General features: G+C 40.9%; 2 protein-coding genes across 16 annotated transcripts in view; both read right to left on the bottom strand.

Annotated features, from left to right (window-relative positions):
* The window catches only part of LOC126724202 (putative disease resistance protein RGA4), a 213,346-nt gene that overhangs the window by 107,732 nt on the left and 89,590 nt on the right, over positions 1-16,024 (bottom strand). For 3 of the 15 annotated variants that reach the window (XR_007654799.1, XR_007654798.1, XR_007654800.1), the window contains exon 3: positions 2,574-2,617. The exons of 1 other annotated variant lie outside the window; for it this stretch is intronic. The gene's annotated coding sequence lies outside the window, so the exon portion shown is untranslated. 11 more of the 15 variants (XR_007654797.1, XR_007654796.1, XR_007654790.1 and 8 more) reach the window with 8 other exon arrangements.
* Positions 2,638-5,183, bottom strand: LOC126724206 (disease resistance protein RGA2-like). Its single transcript, XM_050428638.1, has one exon. The coding sequence runs from the start codon at positions 5,056-5,058 to the stop codon at positions 3,844-3,846; it is 1,215 nt and encodes a 404-aa protein (XP_050284595.1). The 5' UTR covers positions 5,059-5,183; the 3' UTR covers positions 2,638-3,843.

Raw genomic sequence — 16,024 nt, 5'->3', positions numbered from 1 at the left:
AGGGGTATTCTGAAATCTGTTAGATAATTTACCATTAGATTTGTGCATGTCCAGACACACTAGACTAAATAAACCAGCTAGACTCTATCTCATTTGATTGTGATTTGATGGAAGTTGAGATTTTGTCTCAGGTGAAGCAGCAGCAACAGAAGAAGAAGAAGAAAATCAGCAAGTGGAGGTGCGTGGTGTGCAACCAAATGCAGTCTGTTTGCAAAGTGTTCGCGCAGGGATTCGTCGCCAAGGACCTCCGCAGCTTCATCCAGTCCTTCAACATGTCCCGCGCCATTACCGAACCACCCCCACTTCCACTTCCACAATTCCAAGAAGAAGAAGAAGAAGAGGATATTGTCCACGACGATCGCGTTCATAATAACAAGAGACGAAGCGATTGGAGTCAATTCCTTGATCCTGTGGCAGTGGAAGAGCAGCAGGTTGAGGAAGAACGTGATTTTGAGCCTAAGATTGTGACAGAGTTGCCAGAGGATTTGTTCAAGAAACAAAAACTCAATGCCAATGCAGACCTTTACAAGCCGGTTTTCTCCAACAGAAATTCCACCGCCAAAAATGTCATCTCCCCAAGTAATTCTCTCTTCTCTTCCTTTTTTTTTTTTGGTGATGTGATTCATTTATATGCTAAATACAACCAAAAAAATATTGAAGAAAAGATTCTCTCCTACTCATGTTTGTTTGGACCCCACTGATTAAAAAAAAAAAAAAAAAGATATTCTGCAGCCTCAAGTTTACAGGGACTTCACAACCAAATGCAGCAAGGACTATGGCTTCAGGAGGCAGAGAAAGTGACAAAATAACAAGCACTTGAAAATCCAAAAGTTCTTAAACTTGGGTGTAGCTCTGTAATTAACAACCTATTATTCAAAAAAAGGGGGGAAAGTAAGCAAAATGAGGGATCTTCAAGTCTTAGTATTCAAGTAATAAAAAATTTAATTAGTAATTTTTATTGGCAGTAATATATATAATAAAAAAAATCAATCCAATCTAACAATGGATTGTACACAACTAAACAGATTTGACCCTTCTCTAGTACTTGGATACACAGTATTATTTACACACATGATGGAAGTGTTATGAATCGTTTGTTTTAGCACAAGAACCAAAAAATAACATACATGCAACTATGCATTGAAAAATTAGAACTTTTTCATTTCTGGCAGGTTGCAGGACAACTATGCATTGAAGTTTTTTTTTTTTTTTTTTTTTAAGTGTAGGATTTTTCATTTTGAAATACTTGGAGATTAAAGAAAGGCTGTAAGGGGCTGTTGGAGGTAGAGGAAGAGCCAAAAATCACTAGGAAATGAAAAAAGTTATGATTGTGTGATGCTCGGGCAATTAGAAATCTAACATATAAAAACAGATTAAGAAGACAGAAAATTGAAAGCACCAAAGGTTTTGTTCAAATGCACAACTTAGATAAATATTATCTCTAGATTTGTGAATGTCTACATCGGTAGACCTCAATCTTTGTTCTGCTTTTGACTAAAACGATGTCTCCAAAATAAATAAATAAAAATAAATAAATAAAAAAATCTGAGAAAAGAGAGAATTCATTCAGCGATTATCCCATCAAAAACAGTAATTAAACCACTAGTTATTTTTTATAGATCAATAGTTCAAATGACCAAAAAAAGGGGGGAGAGTGAACCAACGAAATACCTGAAAAAATTCCCCCTCTGGAAGTGAACAAACCAACTCCGATTCTAAATCAGATTCTGCAACAATTAAGAAGCAACCATGCACTTAGGTACAAAGATATGAATCATTAGAATTAAAAGAAAGAAAGAAAAAAGAGATGGATTACGTTATCCTAATTTTCCTTGTTCAAATAACTATGTGAACAAACCATAGTTAAGAAGCAACTAATTAAGAATAACTCTGATTCTAACTCAGGCTCTGCAATAATTAAGAAGCAACCATACACACATCATATTATCAACATTCTCTTAGGTACAAAGATATAAATTATTAGAATTAAAAGAAATATTTTTTTTTAAAAGGGATGGATTACATTATCCTAATTTTTCTTGTTCAATTAACAGTTTATAGACAAGAAAAAGAAAAAAGATTGAAAAGAATGAAGTTGAATGGTTTTAGAAGTTGTTCAAAATATAAAAAGCAGTAGTTGAATTTGAATTTGGGATTATAAAAGATAGATGCATACCTGAATAAATTGTTTTTTCTTGTTGGATTATTTGGGACAATCTTCACTGTTTCCTTCGTGTAGCCGTAAGCAGGGGACAACCATCAATATTTGGCACACTGAGATCGGGAATCAGGGGCATGGAAGTCAGGTTAGGGCAATCCCAAATCTGTAATATAGAAAGAGAAGGAGGAAATGATGGAAGTAAGAGATGGTGTGGCTCATTATCATCATCATCATCTGAATTCCTCCACCATCCCTTCAGTTTTGGGCATGAAGATATATATAGAAAAGATAAGGATGGGAAGAATGGTGTTTTTGAAGAAGAAGAAGAAGAAGAGGAAGCAGCCAACACGTTACTAACACTGTCTTCATCTGAAATGTATTCAAGTGCGTCCATTCTCCAAAGAGAGACAACCTTGAGAAAAGGGAGTTGATTTAACGGTGGGAGGTGCTGCAATCTCTTATTTTCTTCTAATTGAAAATGAACAAGATTAGTGAGAGAAGAGACCCAACTTGGAATTCTCACACCCATATAATTCCACAATCTCAACGCTTTGAGATTTGGATGTGGCTGGAGCCCTTCCAGTGACATGTCATCATAACATTCAGTTTCTCCATCATCCCACTCATCATCCCAACATACTTCCAGCTTTTGAAGATGTTGTTTCTGCTTCATATTTGTGGCTTTACATTCCACCATGTCATCTTCTCCATGTCCCAAATTTTGAATGACTATACTTCCTCCCAAATTGCTCAGCTCCTTCAATTCACTTAGCCCACCACCAGACTTAGCCTGTTTTTTCTCATACCAACCACACGAGCTAGCCTTCACACCCTCTTGCCTCACAACAAAATTTGTTAGTATCTCAAGAGAAGTAAGATGCCCTAGTCCAAGGGGCATATGCGTCAATTTGTAGCACCCACTAACGTATATAAATGCCTAAGATTGACCAACTTCTTAAGGCCCCTGGGTAATTATTTAAGTGAGTAACAATTGTTAAGATTTAGCTTCAACAAATTTAGCAGCTTGGTAATGGAATTTGGTAGAAATTTAATACCATCATTTTTAGAAAGATCAAGATATCTTAAATGTTTTAATTCCCCAATTGAAGGTGGCACTACACGTAGATTTAATTCACTTAAATCTAATGTCCGTAAATAATTGAGATTTGAAACAAGTGCATTGCAAGTTAAGTTCCTCAATTTCCCCCCTACACTAGCTATAAGAATTGTTCGTATCTTCATTCCTTTAATGTTGAAAATTGAATGTTTCCTTGATGAATCTTCAAGATCAAATGATACATGACGAACTTTTTTACCATTATACTCCCCACTTGAAGTTAGCATGGTACTCTCCATCCCAGCCACAAGAGCTGCAAGATCATGCATGAGATCATGCATTTTGCAATATGATATAATGTCGTATTCATCTTTTTCTACATCTTGAAAAAAACATCTCTGAAGTAATACCATAAAGTAGTCTCGCCCGACATCCTCAACACGTTGCTTTGAATCTGATAACTTAATAAAACCTTGTGCTGCCCAAAGATTAATCAATGTTGCTACATCAACCTTGTAATCTTTTGGAAACAATCTACAATAAGCAAAGCATTGCTTTAAGTACGATGGTAGATGATTATAACTCAACTTAAGCGTTGATAAAATAACATTTTCTTCTTCTTGAGTTATTTTTGAGAGTTCATAATCTTTGAAGGATCGCCACTCATTTTCTGTATTTTTGAGAGTTCATAATCTTTGAAGGATCGCCACTCATTTTCTGTAGCTTTGGTGCATAGCAAGCTTGCTATCGTCCTTATGGCTAGAGGTACCCCACCACACTTCCGCATAATCTCCCTACCCAAACTTTCAAAGGCTTCATTGGGCAGTTGACCATTTTCAAATGCTACTTTCACAAACAAACTCCAAGCCTTTTCTTCAGGTAGGCCTCTTAGAGCATGCCATGAAATTGCCCCAGTTATCCTCGCTACACTTTCTGAGCGTGTGGTCACTATTATCCTACTTCCCCTTGCACCACCCATTAACAAATTTCTCAAGAGAAGCCATTTATTACTCTCCTCGTTCCACGAATCATCCAAGACAATCAAGTATTTTTTTCCATTAAGCTCTTCTCGAAGCTGAGTTTGCAACATCTCAATGCTTCCTTCATGCTTCCTTTTTGTCAAATGTTCTAAAATTTCTTTAACAATCCGCTGTACATCAAAGACATCAGAGATACAAACCCAAAGTTTCATCTCAAATTCTGTTTGGACATTTTTATCATTGTATACCAATTGAGCCAGTGTCGTCTTGCCCAATCCTCCGAAACCAACAATTGGAATGATAGAAATATTCGCTACAACATTGTCATCAAAAAGACGTTCCATAATCTCTTTCTTGTCATCCTCTCTCCCAATAACTTCATCTTCGAGTACAAAAGAATAAGTTTCTCTGTCCCCCCTAGTCATGACTCGTGGCTCAACCAAGCTTTGACTAAAGTGAAAAGCCTCCTTATCTTTTGCAATGGCATTTAGTTTCTCCCTAATTGCCTTTATTTCATGACCCATCTTAGGACTAAAAGCAAGCGGGTTTAAACTTGAAGAGAAAAGGCGTACCTTCTTTGTCATCACTTTGCGGCGCATAACTTCGGTGGAGAAATCATCCAGCAAATCATCAGCATCATGGAGGACATCTTTGAGCTTACTGAGCCAGTCTTTGATCTGATGGCTATGAGAACTCTGCTTTTCTGCATCCAGAAGCACAGCACGGATTGTGGAGACTGTGTTGGTTAGATTTTCAATCTCAGTTTCAACACTAGAGGCCAGTTTGACCTCGTCAACAATGATAGAGCCCAGCAGTTGAAGGACGTTCCCTGCAAGATCGAACAAAGCTCCTTCCGCCATTTTTTCTTTCTTTCTTTCTTTCTCTCTTTCCGGAATATTAGATGGGTTTGTGAAGTAGTGAAAGCAATGAGAGATAGCTGTTGTTGTGTCTTGCTTAGAATAATAGATAGTAAGCCAGGAGGGTAATCTTGTAGCACCACACAAAAGAAAAAGTGAGCCAAGAATTGCACAGCAGCTAACCTCAATAAGATGCCCAAAGTTTTGATTCCAAAACTTTCAACTGCTTTTTTTGTAACTTTTTTATTTTCTTTTCCTTTTGCTGGTGTCGTGTCAGTATTTAGTATTTACAGAGTGGGCGGCTAAAAATAAATAAATGTGAAACTTTTAGGATTTAAATGAATACTTTTGAGTCAGAGCCTCATACTGAAGTTTAGACACAACTGTAGATTAAGTTCAAACATAATAATATATCTAAGAATAAAATCAGTATGATGCTTGATTTTTAAGAATATGTAAATGATATATATATATATATATATATACCTATATATTTTAGATTTGATTGAGTTATTAATAAGTTCATAAAAAATTAAATTATTATTATTTTATTTATTAATAATATAAATAGTCCATGTTGGTTATGAAAAAACCCCAATGTGATAAAAAATAATCAATGTGTGTGTTTTAGCTGATCACATATCGTGCTTCTTGATGCTAGATCCATTTACAACTTAACTTTGAAACTGACATCAAAACTGAAAGGGCAAGAAAATTTCTTCACATTTGTTTAACCCACCAAAAAACAGGGGAAATAGAATGATTATTATATACTCAAAACAGAGCATCTTAAAGTTGAGAACAGAGGCAAAACTGAAATCTAACCAACGGTCTGAAATAAAAAACAGTAACAAACTTAACTTTTCCGACTGAGGAATAACAGCTCCAACGACATACAGTTTAAGCAATTTCATTACTGAACTTTAGAGAAACGACTTGTAGCTTCAAGTGCTGCTGGACTACATATAACCTTAGACATTAAACGACACATCTTAAAATCATCTAGACGATTACCAAAAGGAACCTGAAGTGCCTTGTCGTATATGAGGAACCTGACTTAAAGCGGCCTGTAGTATCTCCCTTGTCTTGTGAATAGTACATTTCTCCCTCTTGAATTATTAGAATTTTAAATAGATAGCATTGCAATGTTTACTTCAAAGATGTCAGATTGTTCACTTTTATTAATTTTACTTGTATTGATGGCTTAAAACTGGATTTGTGGAAATCTCCACTTTACCTCAATATGTTTGCCACAAAGAATACATTCAAACAAAAGACTTTCAATTTGTAAGAAACAAGTCCTCTGGATTTGTGGAAATCTCCACTTTACCTCAATATGTTTGCCACAAAGAATACATTCAAACAAAAGACTTTCAATTTGTAAGAAACAAGTCCTCTGTGTATGCTCTTGAATGGGACACTGGTCTCTGAAATGGTTCTTAAAAACCATTTATAGATTTTAGTGGTCGTGAACTTGTATTAAGTGAATTTATGTACGTAGATGTGGATGTTACTACTTCTAGGAATTATAAATGTACATAAAAGACTTGAACATGAGTTATTTATTCACATGCCTAAACAAAGTGGTCTGTAGCAAGTGGGAAGTACTGTAGATAATGTCTCTTTATAGAGAGAGCCAATCCCTCTTAGTAATGGCAGAGTCTAAAATAGGTTTGACTGTTGTTATAATCATTAGATAGTAGATTGACGAGTCTTGTGAGTTGTAACTCATAGAAAGCTTGATTCAGATGCTTGGTTTGTTTGTTAGGTTATGGCTGTTGCAGCCATTGGAGCATGCTTATAATCATCATGGCCGACAAACATGCATGAATGAATTACCCAATGAAAATCCGACACGTCATGGACGTTTGAAGGTTAAGGTTTTTTATTTTTTTATTGGGTTCGGCTTGAAGTTGATGAAGGCAAGAATAATGTGGGTAACAGAAAAACTGGGCCAGCTAACTCGTGGTGTATGGGGGCCCACTGGTTTGGTGTTATTATCGGACTACCATAAGTATTATATAATTTAAGTTACGAGTGATACTTAGTTTTAGTTAGCTCCACTTAAAATATATTATTATCGTTACCGTAGAGTAAGCAACATAGATTTAAATCTACTCTATACCTAGCCAAAAAAAAAAAATGAGTGATTTGATTTTTGATTAAAATTTTATTACATTTTAAAATAAAATAATAATAGGTATTATAAGAAATTTAGATCTTATACTTCTGAAAAGTTTTAATTAATGTTGTCAAAAAAAAAAGAGAAAAGCTTTTTGAAGATGGTTTTAAAAAATAAATAAAATAAAATACATGTTGGAGAAAAAATACAATAATCATGCATTATACATGTAAATGATCATTAGCAAAAAAGATAGTTATTTCATACTTCAAATTTTGATAATTCGATAGTTTAAATTAAGTTTTACAAATTTAAAGTTGTATAAACTACTACATCATTTAGAATTTCAAATAATGTGGTAGTCTATATATATTGTTAACTCTCTCTCTATATAAAATTATATATAGGTAATAGTTAGTTATTACTTACTGAAAATAATAAATTTTAGAAAAATTAAATAGAAAATATTCACCGTATATTATAGGCATGAGAGAAATATACAAAGTAACTTTTGATTCCTTGCAATGCTGTCAACCTTAACGACACATTTAGTTCTCTACTTTTTCATGGCATATAAAAAAAGAAATGCAATTTCCACAATATTTTCATAACAAATCCTAAGTAACAGGTTGTTAGGGGGTTGTTAGGGGGTTGTTATTATTGGGGCAAAATAGTAATCTCAATGGTAGGTTTAAATTTGAACCAATAACAACTATCCACCTATGATTTGTTCTGAAAATGTTGTGAAATGCTTATTGTTAAAAAAAAAAAGGTGCTTACTGATTAAACCGAAGACAAAGATATACAATTAGGCGTTCCCTTACAAAAGATATTTCAGCCACAGTGGAGAATTTTGCAACCAAATATAATCTACAAATTAGCTAACAAACATAGCTAATAGAACTTCTTGCTATAAATAAAATACTTGAGTTAAAGCTAATGGCAATGCCTCACGGAGCTTTTTATTTTATTTTATTTTATTTTTTTTGAGAATCACGGAGCTAAGCAAAGGGAAATAAGCATTACAAAATAGAAAATATAGGATAATTTCATGTTTTAAGAATTAAGAGTATATCACGAAGGTTGTATCTATAATTGGTCCTTGAAATTTTGCAGTTTCTAATTTTTTTAACCATTAAAGACCAAATTTGCTTCCAAAAGATGACCACATGCAATGCACCAAGTTCATTTTAGAGAGTTTAAGAATTTGTATGAGAATTTTTTAGTATGCAAAGTGATGAAACTCAAACAGAGAATTCTCTTATTAATAGTATAGATTTAGTGTGTGACCTAAGAATAATAAAATAAAGTTGGGCTGCAGCCACCAATGAGAAAATAAGATCAGTGGCTTTTTTGTGTAAATACAAATTTTGTGTACAATTTTTGTGTTTCAATTTATGTTCATCAATCACAACTTGACATATATTAGTTCAACTCTCCTTATAAAATAGCCAAGAGTATTGATTTAGGATATATTTTTAGAAATTTTGTATAAAGAAAAAAACAATTACACTTTTTTATATTTTTCATAAAAATGTTAGTAAAACTTGAAGATGATAAAATATTGGGCCTGATGGGCTTACCTTAATGGGCCTGACGGATTGGGTCTCTTGGGCCTGTGTAAAGATGGTCCCAGCTTTGAAGGCCCATCACTGGCTGACGCGGTACGGGCCCATGATCCGAAACGTCCATAGCCCAGAAAAACCCTAAGATCCGGAAACGGGAATCCTTGCTCGCCACGCATAGAAGAATTGGGAGTAGAGTCCCACATTGGAAAGATTTGGAAACCAAAAAGGACAAGTCAACCCTTTATCACTATAAAAGGTCTAATACCCACAGAAATCGAGGTACGCTTTAATTGACCCTCTCTAACGCTCTAAGTAAAATAGAAGAATTCTAACTTGACCGTCGGAGAGCCTTTGGCCGGCACCACACCGGTGCTCTCTGAAGGATTCTTTCGATTGTTTCGTCGTGCAGGTTCGATTCGAGTCGCGAGTACGGTGTGACCCATTGGTGACAATTTTCGGCGCCATCAGTTGGCGCCGTCTGTGGGAAACGGGGTACGGTAACATTATCGCTTCCTAGACAAAAGAGTTACATGGTACTCACACGCTCGATGGCAACCACAAATGATGTCCAAGAAAAAGCCCCCACGACTGCCCTTGAGAGACAGGTCAAGACGCTCGCCGCAGCCGTGGAGCGCCTCACCAAACAAAACCACGACCTGGTAGAGCAGCTGAATCAAAAGAGTGCGGCGGTGAATAGCCAGGGAGAAGATCAAGAAGGGAACAGTGCGGAAAGGAGAAATAATGACGGACCACAAGAGAGTAACGCCCCAAGCAAACAAGTGCGACGGGACGCTAGCATCCCTTCAGTGACGGATACAGCTCCACAACCCATCATCGCGGAGATGCAGGCGATGAAGGAACAGATGGAAGTACTGATGAACGCTCTCAAGGGGCGAGTGTCCAGTGATCTTGACGACCTTGTCAACCGGATTGACTCACCATTTACGGCATCCGTCAATTCCTTTCCCCTGCCAAGTAAATTCCTCATGCCAAGTATGGATAGTTATGACGGAATCAAGGACCCTCTCGATCACCTAGAGACCTTCAAGACCCTGATGCACCTTCAGGGAGTGGCAGACGCAATTATGTGCAGGGCGTTCCCTACAACCCTAAAGGGCGCAGCAAGGATCTGGTTCAGCCGGCTAACACCAAACTCCATCGGCACCTTCAAGGAGCTGAGCGCTCAATTCACTACGCACTTCATCGGAGGACATCGGTATAAGAAATCCACGGCTTGTTTAATGAACATCAAGCAGAGAGAAGAGGAGACGTTACGGGCCTATATATCACGCTTCAATAAAGAAGTGCTCTCGATCGACGAAGCCGATGACAAGATACTAGTGGCAGCATTCACGAACGGGTTGAAGGGGGGTAAGTTTTTGTTTTCCCTATACAAAAACGACCCAAAGACCATGTCGGAGGTGCTTTACAGGGCCACTAAGTATATGAATGCTGAAGACGCACTATTAGCCCGAGAAGACAGACCCAAGAAAAGAGACAGACAAGAGGACCCCCGACAGGACCAGGGGCGGAAGAAAGGACGGATGGGAGATCGGAGGGAGGAGAGACGTCCAAAACCAATGGGCGGAAGGTTCACAAGTTTCACTCCGTTGACCGCTCCGATAGACCAAGTCCTAATGCAGATTAAGGACGAAGGATCCCTGACGTTTCTGGGAAAGCTGAAGAGTGATCCCAACAAAAGGTCCAGAGACAAATATTGCCGCTTCCATCGTGACCATGGTCACGACACGGCCGATTGCTACGACTTGAAGCAGCAAATCGAAGCCCTTATCCGACAAGGGAAGCTGAAGAAGTTCGTCAGCAAGGAGAGAACAGAGCAACACCCACAAGAACAACACCCCCGTCGAGAAAACGAGCGACCAAGGCCCCCATTAGGAGAAATAAGGATGATAATTGGAGGAACAGCCGCGGCCGGATCGTCGAAAAAGGCTCGCAAAACATACCTTCGGATGGTACAGAATGTCCAGTTGGCGGGTACAGTGCCAAAGATGGCAAGAAGGGAAGGCCCCATTATCGGGTTCTCGGAAGAGGATGCAAGACGCCTACACCATCCACACGACGATGCCCTCGTCGTCACCTTGCGGGCAGGCGACTACAATATCCACCGAGTGTTGGTCGACAACGGTAGTTCGGCCGACATCTTGTATTATCCGGCGTTCCAACAAATGAGGATTGACAGGGAGCAGCTAATACCGACAAACGCCCCGCTCGTTGGTTTCGGAGGGAGTAGGATATTCCCTTTGGGCGCAGTCACGTTATCGGTGACAGTAGGAGATTACCCCCAACAAATCACCAAGGACGTAACATTCTTGGTGGTCGATTGCTCGTCAGCCTACAATGCTATTATTGGACGACCCACGCTCAACTCGTGGAAGGCGGCAACATCCACTTACCACCTGATGATCAAGTTCCCAACGGAGTATGGGGTAGGAGAGCTACACGGAAGTCAAATTGCCGCACGAGAATGCTACGTAGCTATGATGGAGGTGGAAGACCAGATCCAGGCCTTGAACATAGAAGAACACCGAACGACGGCAGAACCTACAGAGAAGCTAGAGGAGATAACACTCGATAGCTCCAATCCAGACCGAACCACCAAGATCGGAACGCTTGCCAAACCCGCAATCCGTCAAGAGCTCGTAGCCTTCTTGAGAAGCAATAAGGATGTGTTCGCCTGGAGCCATGACGATATGCCAGGAATCGATCCCTCGGTCATGGTACATAAGTTGACTGTGTTGCCCTCGTTTCCACCCGTCCGACAAAAGAAGAGAGTATTCGCCCCGGAACGAGACAAGCAATAGCGGAAGAGGTCCGCAAACTCCAAGAGGCAAGCTTCATCAGGGAAGTCTACTACCTCGATTGGCTGGCGAATGTGGTAATGGTGAAGAAAACGAGCGGCAAATGGCGGATGTGCGTGGACTTCACCGATCTTAACAAAGCATGCCCCAAAGATAGCTATCCCCTTCCAAGGGTCGACATCCTAGTAGACTCGACGGCTCAACACCAATTGCTAAGCTTCATGGATGCTTTCTCGGGTTATAACCAGATCTGCATGCACGAGGACGATCAGGAGAAGACTTCGTTTGTAACCAGTCAAGGACTCTTCTGTTACAAAGTAATGCCATTCGGACTGAAGAATGCAGGGGCAACATACCAGAGACTAATGAACAAGATGTTCGCACAGCAAATCGGGAGGAATGTCCAAGTCTATGTCGACGACATGCTGGTGAAGAGCCGGAAGGAGGAAGACCACTTGGAAGATCTCAAGGAAACATTCGGCACACTTCGATCCTACAACATGAAACTCAATCCGGGAAAGTGCGCATTCGGTGTAACAGCAGGCAAATTCCTAGGATTCATGGTATCTCAAAGGGGGATTGAAGCTAACCCGGACAAAATCCGAGCCATAATGGAGGTGGCCCCCCCGAGAAACGTGAAGGAAGTACAGAGCCTTAACGGCAAGATAGCGGCATTGAATAGATTCGTGTCGAGAGCAACGGACAAGTGTTTACCCTTCTTTCGAACATTGAAAAAGTCATTCGAGTGGACGGACGAGTGTCAGCGAGCCTTCGAGGAGTTAAAAACCTATCTATCTTCACCACCTCTACTGAGCCCCTCGCAACCAGGTGAAGAACTCTTCCTCTATTTGGCTGTCTCCACGGTGGCCGTCAGCGCGGCCTTAATCAGAGAGGAGGACAGGGCACAGAAGCCCGTGTACTACGCCAGCCGGGCGCTCCGCGGTGCCGAGGAAAGATACCAACCTATGGAGAAACTCGCTTTTGCGTTGGTCACGGCGGCTCGCAAGCTCAAGCCCTACTTTCAAGCCCATACCGTGAACGTAATGACCGACAAGCCCTTGCGAAGGGCACTAAGTAATCCTGAAGCCGCAGGTCGACTGACGTTGTGGGCAATAGAATTGAGTGAGTTTGACATCAAGTACCGTCCACGTGTGGCCATTAAAGGACAAGCTGTAGCCGACTTCATAGCAGAGTTTACGCATAACGCGGACAAGGGGGCAGAAGAACCCCCCCAGTGGAACATCTACACCGACGGATCATCCAATAAGCGAGTTGGAGGAGCCGGCATAGTATTGCTGTCACCTGAAGGAGACAAGATTGAATGTATGGTCCGTCTCGACTTCCCCATCACCAACAATGAAGCAGAATACGAAGCGGTGGCAGCAGGACTCGACCTAGCCAAAGCCGCCGGAGCTGAAAGTGTGGTCGTGCATTGCGACTCTCAAGTCGTGACCAACCAAGTAAACGGAGATTATGAATGCAAAGGGGAAAGGTTGAAGAGATATCTTGATCAAGTAAGGGCGAGAGTCGACGGGCTAAAAACAATGTTCGTCCAGATCCCCAGGGGAGAAAATGAGCTCGCCGATCGGCTAGCCAAAGCCGCTTCAGCAGAACATATGACGGCACTGGGTAATGTACTTTCTTTTGTTCAAATCTTTCCGCTAATAGACCCCGACAACATGCAGGAGATACGCTCCGAAAGAAACTGGACTACGCAGATAACTTCATACTTAAAGGACGGGATATTTCCGGAAGAGAAGGAGGCAGCGAGAAAGCTAAAAGTCCAAGCGGCAAGGTTCGTCTTGATAAAAGACATTCTTTACAAGAGAGGTTTCTCCCGTCCTTATCTAAGATGTCTCGGGGTTGAAGAGGCAGACTACGTAATGAGGGAAGTACACGAAGGAATATGCGGGAACCATTCCGGATCGCGCTCGTTAGTGCACAAACTGGTACGAGCTGGGTATTACTGGCCAACCATGCAGAAGGATGCCGAGTCTTACGTTAAAAGCTGCGACAAATGCCAAAGGTTCAGCAATTTCATCGGACAACCAGCTGAGGAGCTAACCCCAATAACGGCTCCATGGCCGTTCGCTCAGTGGGGACTAGATATCATGGGACCTTTCCCAACGGCGGTAAGGCAGCTGAAGTTCTTGGTAGTGGGTATCGACTACTTCACAAAGTGGGTAGAGGCGGAAGCCTTGGCCACCATTACAGAAAAGAACATTAGAAACTTTGTCTGGCGGAGCATCGTATGTAGGTTTGGTATTCCTAGAGTTCTTGTCTCAGATAACGGGAGGCAGTTCGACAACGGCCACTTCCGGGATTTCTGCACACAGCTAGGAATAAAAAACCACTACTCATCACCCGCCCATCCTCAGGCTAATGTTCAGGTTGAGGTCACGAACCGATCCCTGCTAAAGATTATCAAGACTCGGCTCGAGGGGGCAAAGGGCATATGGCCAGAAGAATTGCCGAGCATACTGTGGGCATATAGGACAACGGCGAGGACTCCGACAGGAGAGACACCATTTCGACTGACATACGGGAGCGAGGCAGTCATCCCAGCAGAAGTTGGGCTCACAAGCTACAGGGTTCACAACCACGACGAGGGCAGGAATGACGAATCCATGAGGCTACAGCTGGACCTTATAGATGAGGTCAGGTCGGCAGCAGAGCAAAGGATCGCTAGATACCAGGATCGCATGTCCAAACATTTCAACTCCCGGGTCCGACAAAGAAACTTCCAAGTAGGAGACCTCGTACTCAGGAGGGTCATGGGTGCAACTAGAGACCCTACACAGGGAAAACTCGGCCCCAACTGGGAAGGACCTTATAGAGTTACGTCGTGGAAAAGGAAAGGAACATACCACCTGGAGACAACAGACGGAGAAAAGCTACCGCATCCGTGGAATGCCGAGCATTTGAGGAAATACTACCAGTAATAGTGACACGACAACCAGTTTTTTCTTTTAAGACTTTTTGGCATTATTAGCTGTTCTTTTAACTGTTTAACTATTTTTGCTACAATCTTGTCGTGCCTTTTTAAGCTCGGGGGGGCAGGCGCTTTTCCCTTACGCATTTCTATTAACTTTGATCTTCTACTTGAATGCCATTACAATTGCCCACAAAATAACTAAGGTCCACAAAATGGACGGATGTAAAATAAAGTCCATAAGATGGACGGATCCTTCTAAAGGATGATCACATAAAGTCCATACGATGGACGGATACAAATGCAGTCCACAAGGTGGACGGATATAAATGCGGTCCACAAGATGGACGGATCGCCCTACAACGACGACAGCCCTCAATTCGCAAAATTGACGGACACAAAATGTCCACAAGATGGACGGATCATCCTACGAGGATGATGAGAGGAATAATCACTCAAGTCCACAAGATGGACGGACATAAATGCGGTCCACAAGATGGACGGATCGCCCTACAAGGACGATCGCCCTCAATCCGCAAAATTGACGGACGAAAAATGTCCACAAGGTGGACGGATCACCCCACAAGGACGATCACTATCAGTCCTTAAAATGGACAGACCCAAAATCAAGTCCACAAGATGGACGGATCAACCTACAAGGGTAGTAGCCAAAGTCCACAAGACGGACGGACCATCCCATAGGGATGATGACTAAAGTCCAGAAGGTGGACGGATACATTCGAAAGTCCGCAAGACGGACGGATCATCCTACAAGGACGATCACTGAGAGTCCTTAAATGGACGGACATAAAATAAAGTCCACAAGGCCGACGGGCCATCCCACAGGGATGATGACATCCTACAAGGATGATAACTCAAGTCCAAAGGTGGACGGAAATAATGGAAGAACATGCAAGCAAAGTGGACGGACCACGTTAAAATTTTTTACGAGTCCATTAAAGAGGCATTACATTTAAAAAGTGATGTACAACGTCACAAAGTGGACGGTTCCTCATAATGAACCTCTAAAAATAGACGGAGAAGGAAAATCCTCACGGATGTAAATGCTCAATCAACACAAGATAACAAGTCTGCAATGTGGACGGAGTATCACAGAAAAACAAATATTCTCACAAAAATCCTTCCTCAAGAAGGAGGACGGAGCTTTAAACAGAGTACCAAACAATTAAAAAAAAAACATATGTGAACATTAAGCCAAAAGCCCCAAAGGCAAATGTTTAATACAATTAAAAAGGACGGATTGTCTTGAAATGTGAATAAAAAAAAAATAAATAAATAAAAAAAAAAAAAAAAGAATGGACGGATTGTCCTCAAAATGAATTACATAGACGTTAATCTTCCTTTTGTTCAGCAACTTGGACATCCTTTTACGGGACGGACTCTCCGTCTCCTTGAGCAGCGCCGTCGCCAAAGAGGTCCTCTGTATTTTCGGAGGCGACGGGGAGGGCAGAGGTCTGGGCTTGGTCCTCAAGTTTGACCATTGACAAATCCAACTCTGGATAAGCCT

Source organism: Quercus robur, chromosome 4, assembly GCF_932294415.1.
Source record: "Quercus robur chromosome 4, dhQueRobu3.1, whole genome shotgun sequence".
Lineage (NCBI taxonomy): Eukaryota > Viridiplantae > Streptophyta > Magnoliopsida > Fagales > Fagaceae > Quercus > Quercus robur.
Note: the sequence above shows the minus strand (reverse complement) of the source record. Positions and strands in the feature narration are given on the sequence as shown.

What these genes read in the sequence shown, in the direction of transcription:
- LOC126724206 (XM_050428638.1), bottom strand. Translation starts at nt 5,058, where the DNA reads ATGGCGGAAGGAGCTTTGTTCGATCTTGCAGGGAACGTCCTTCAACTG.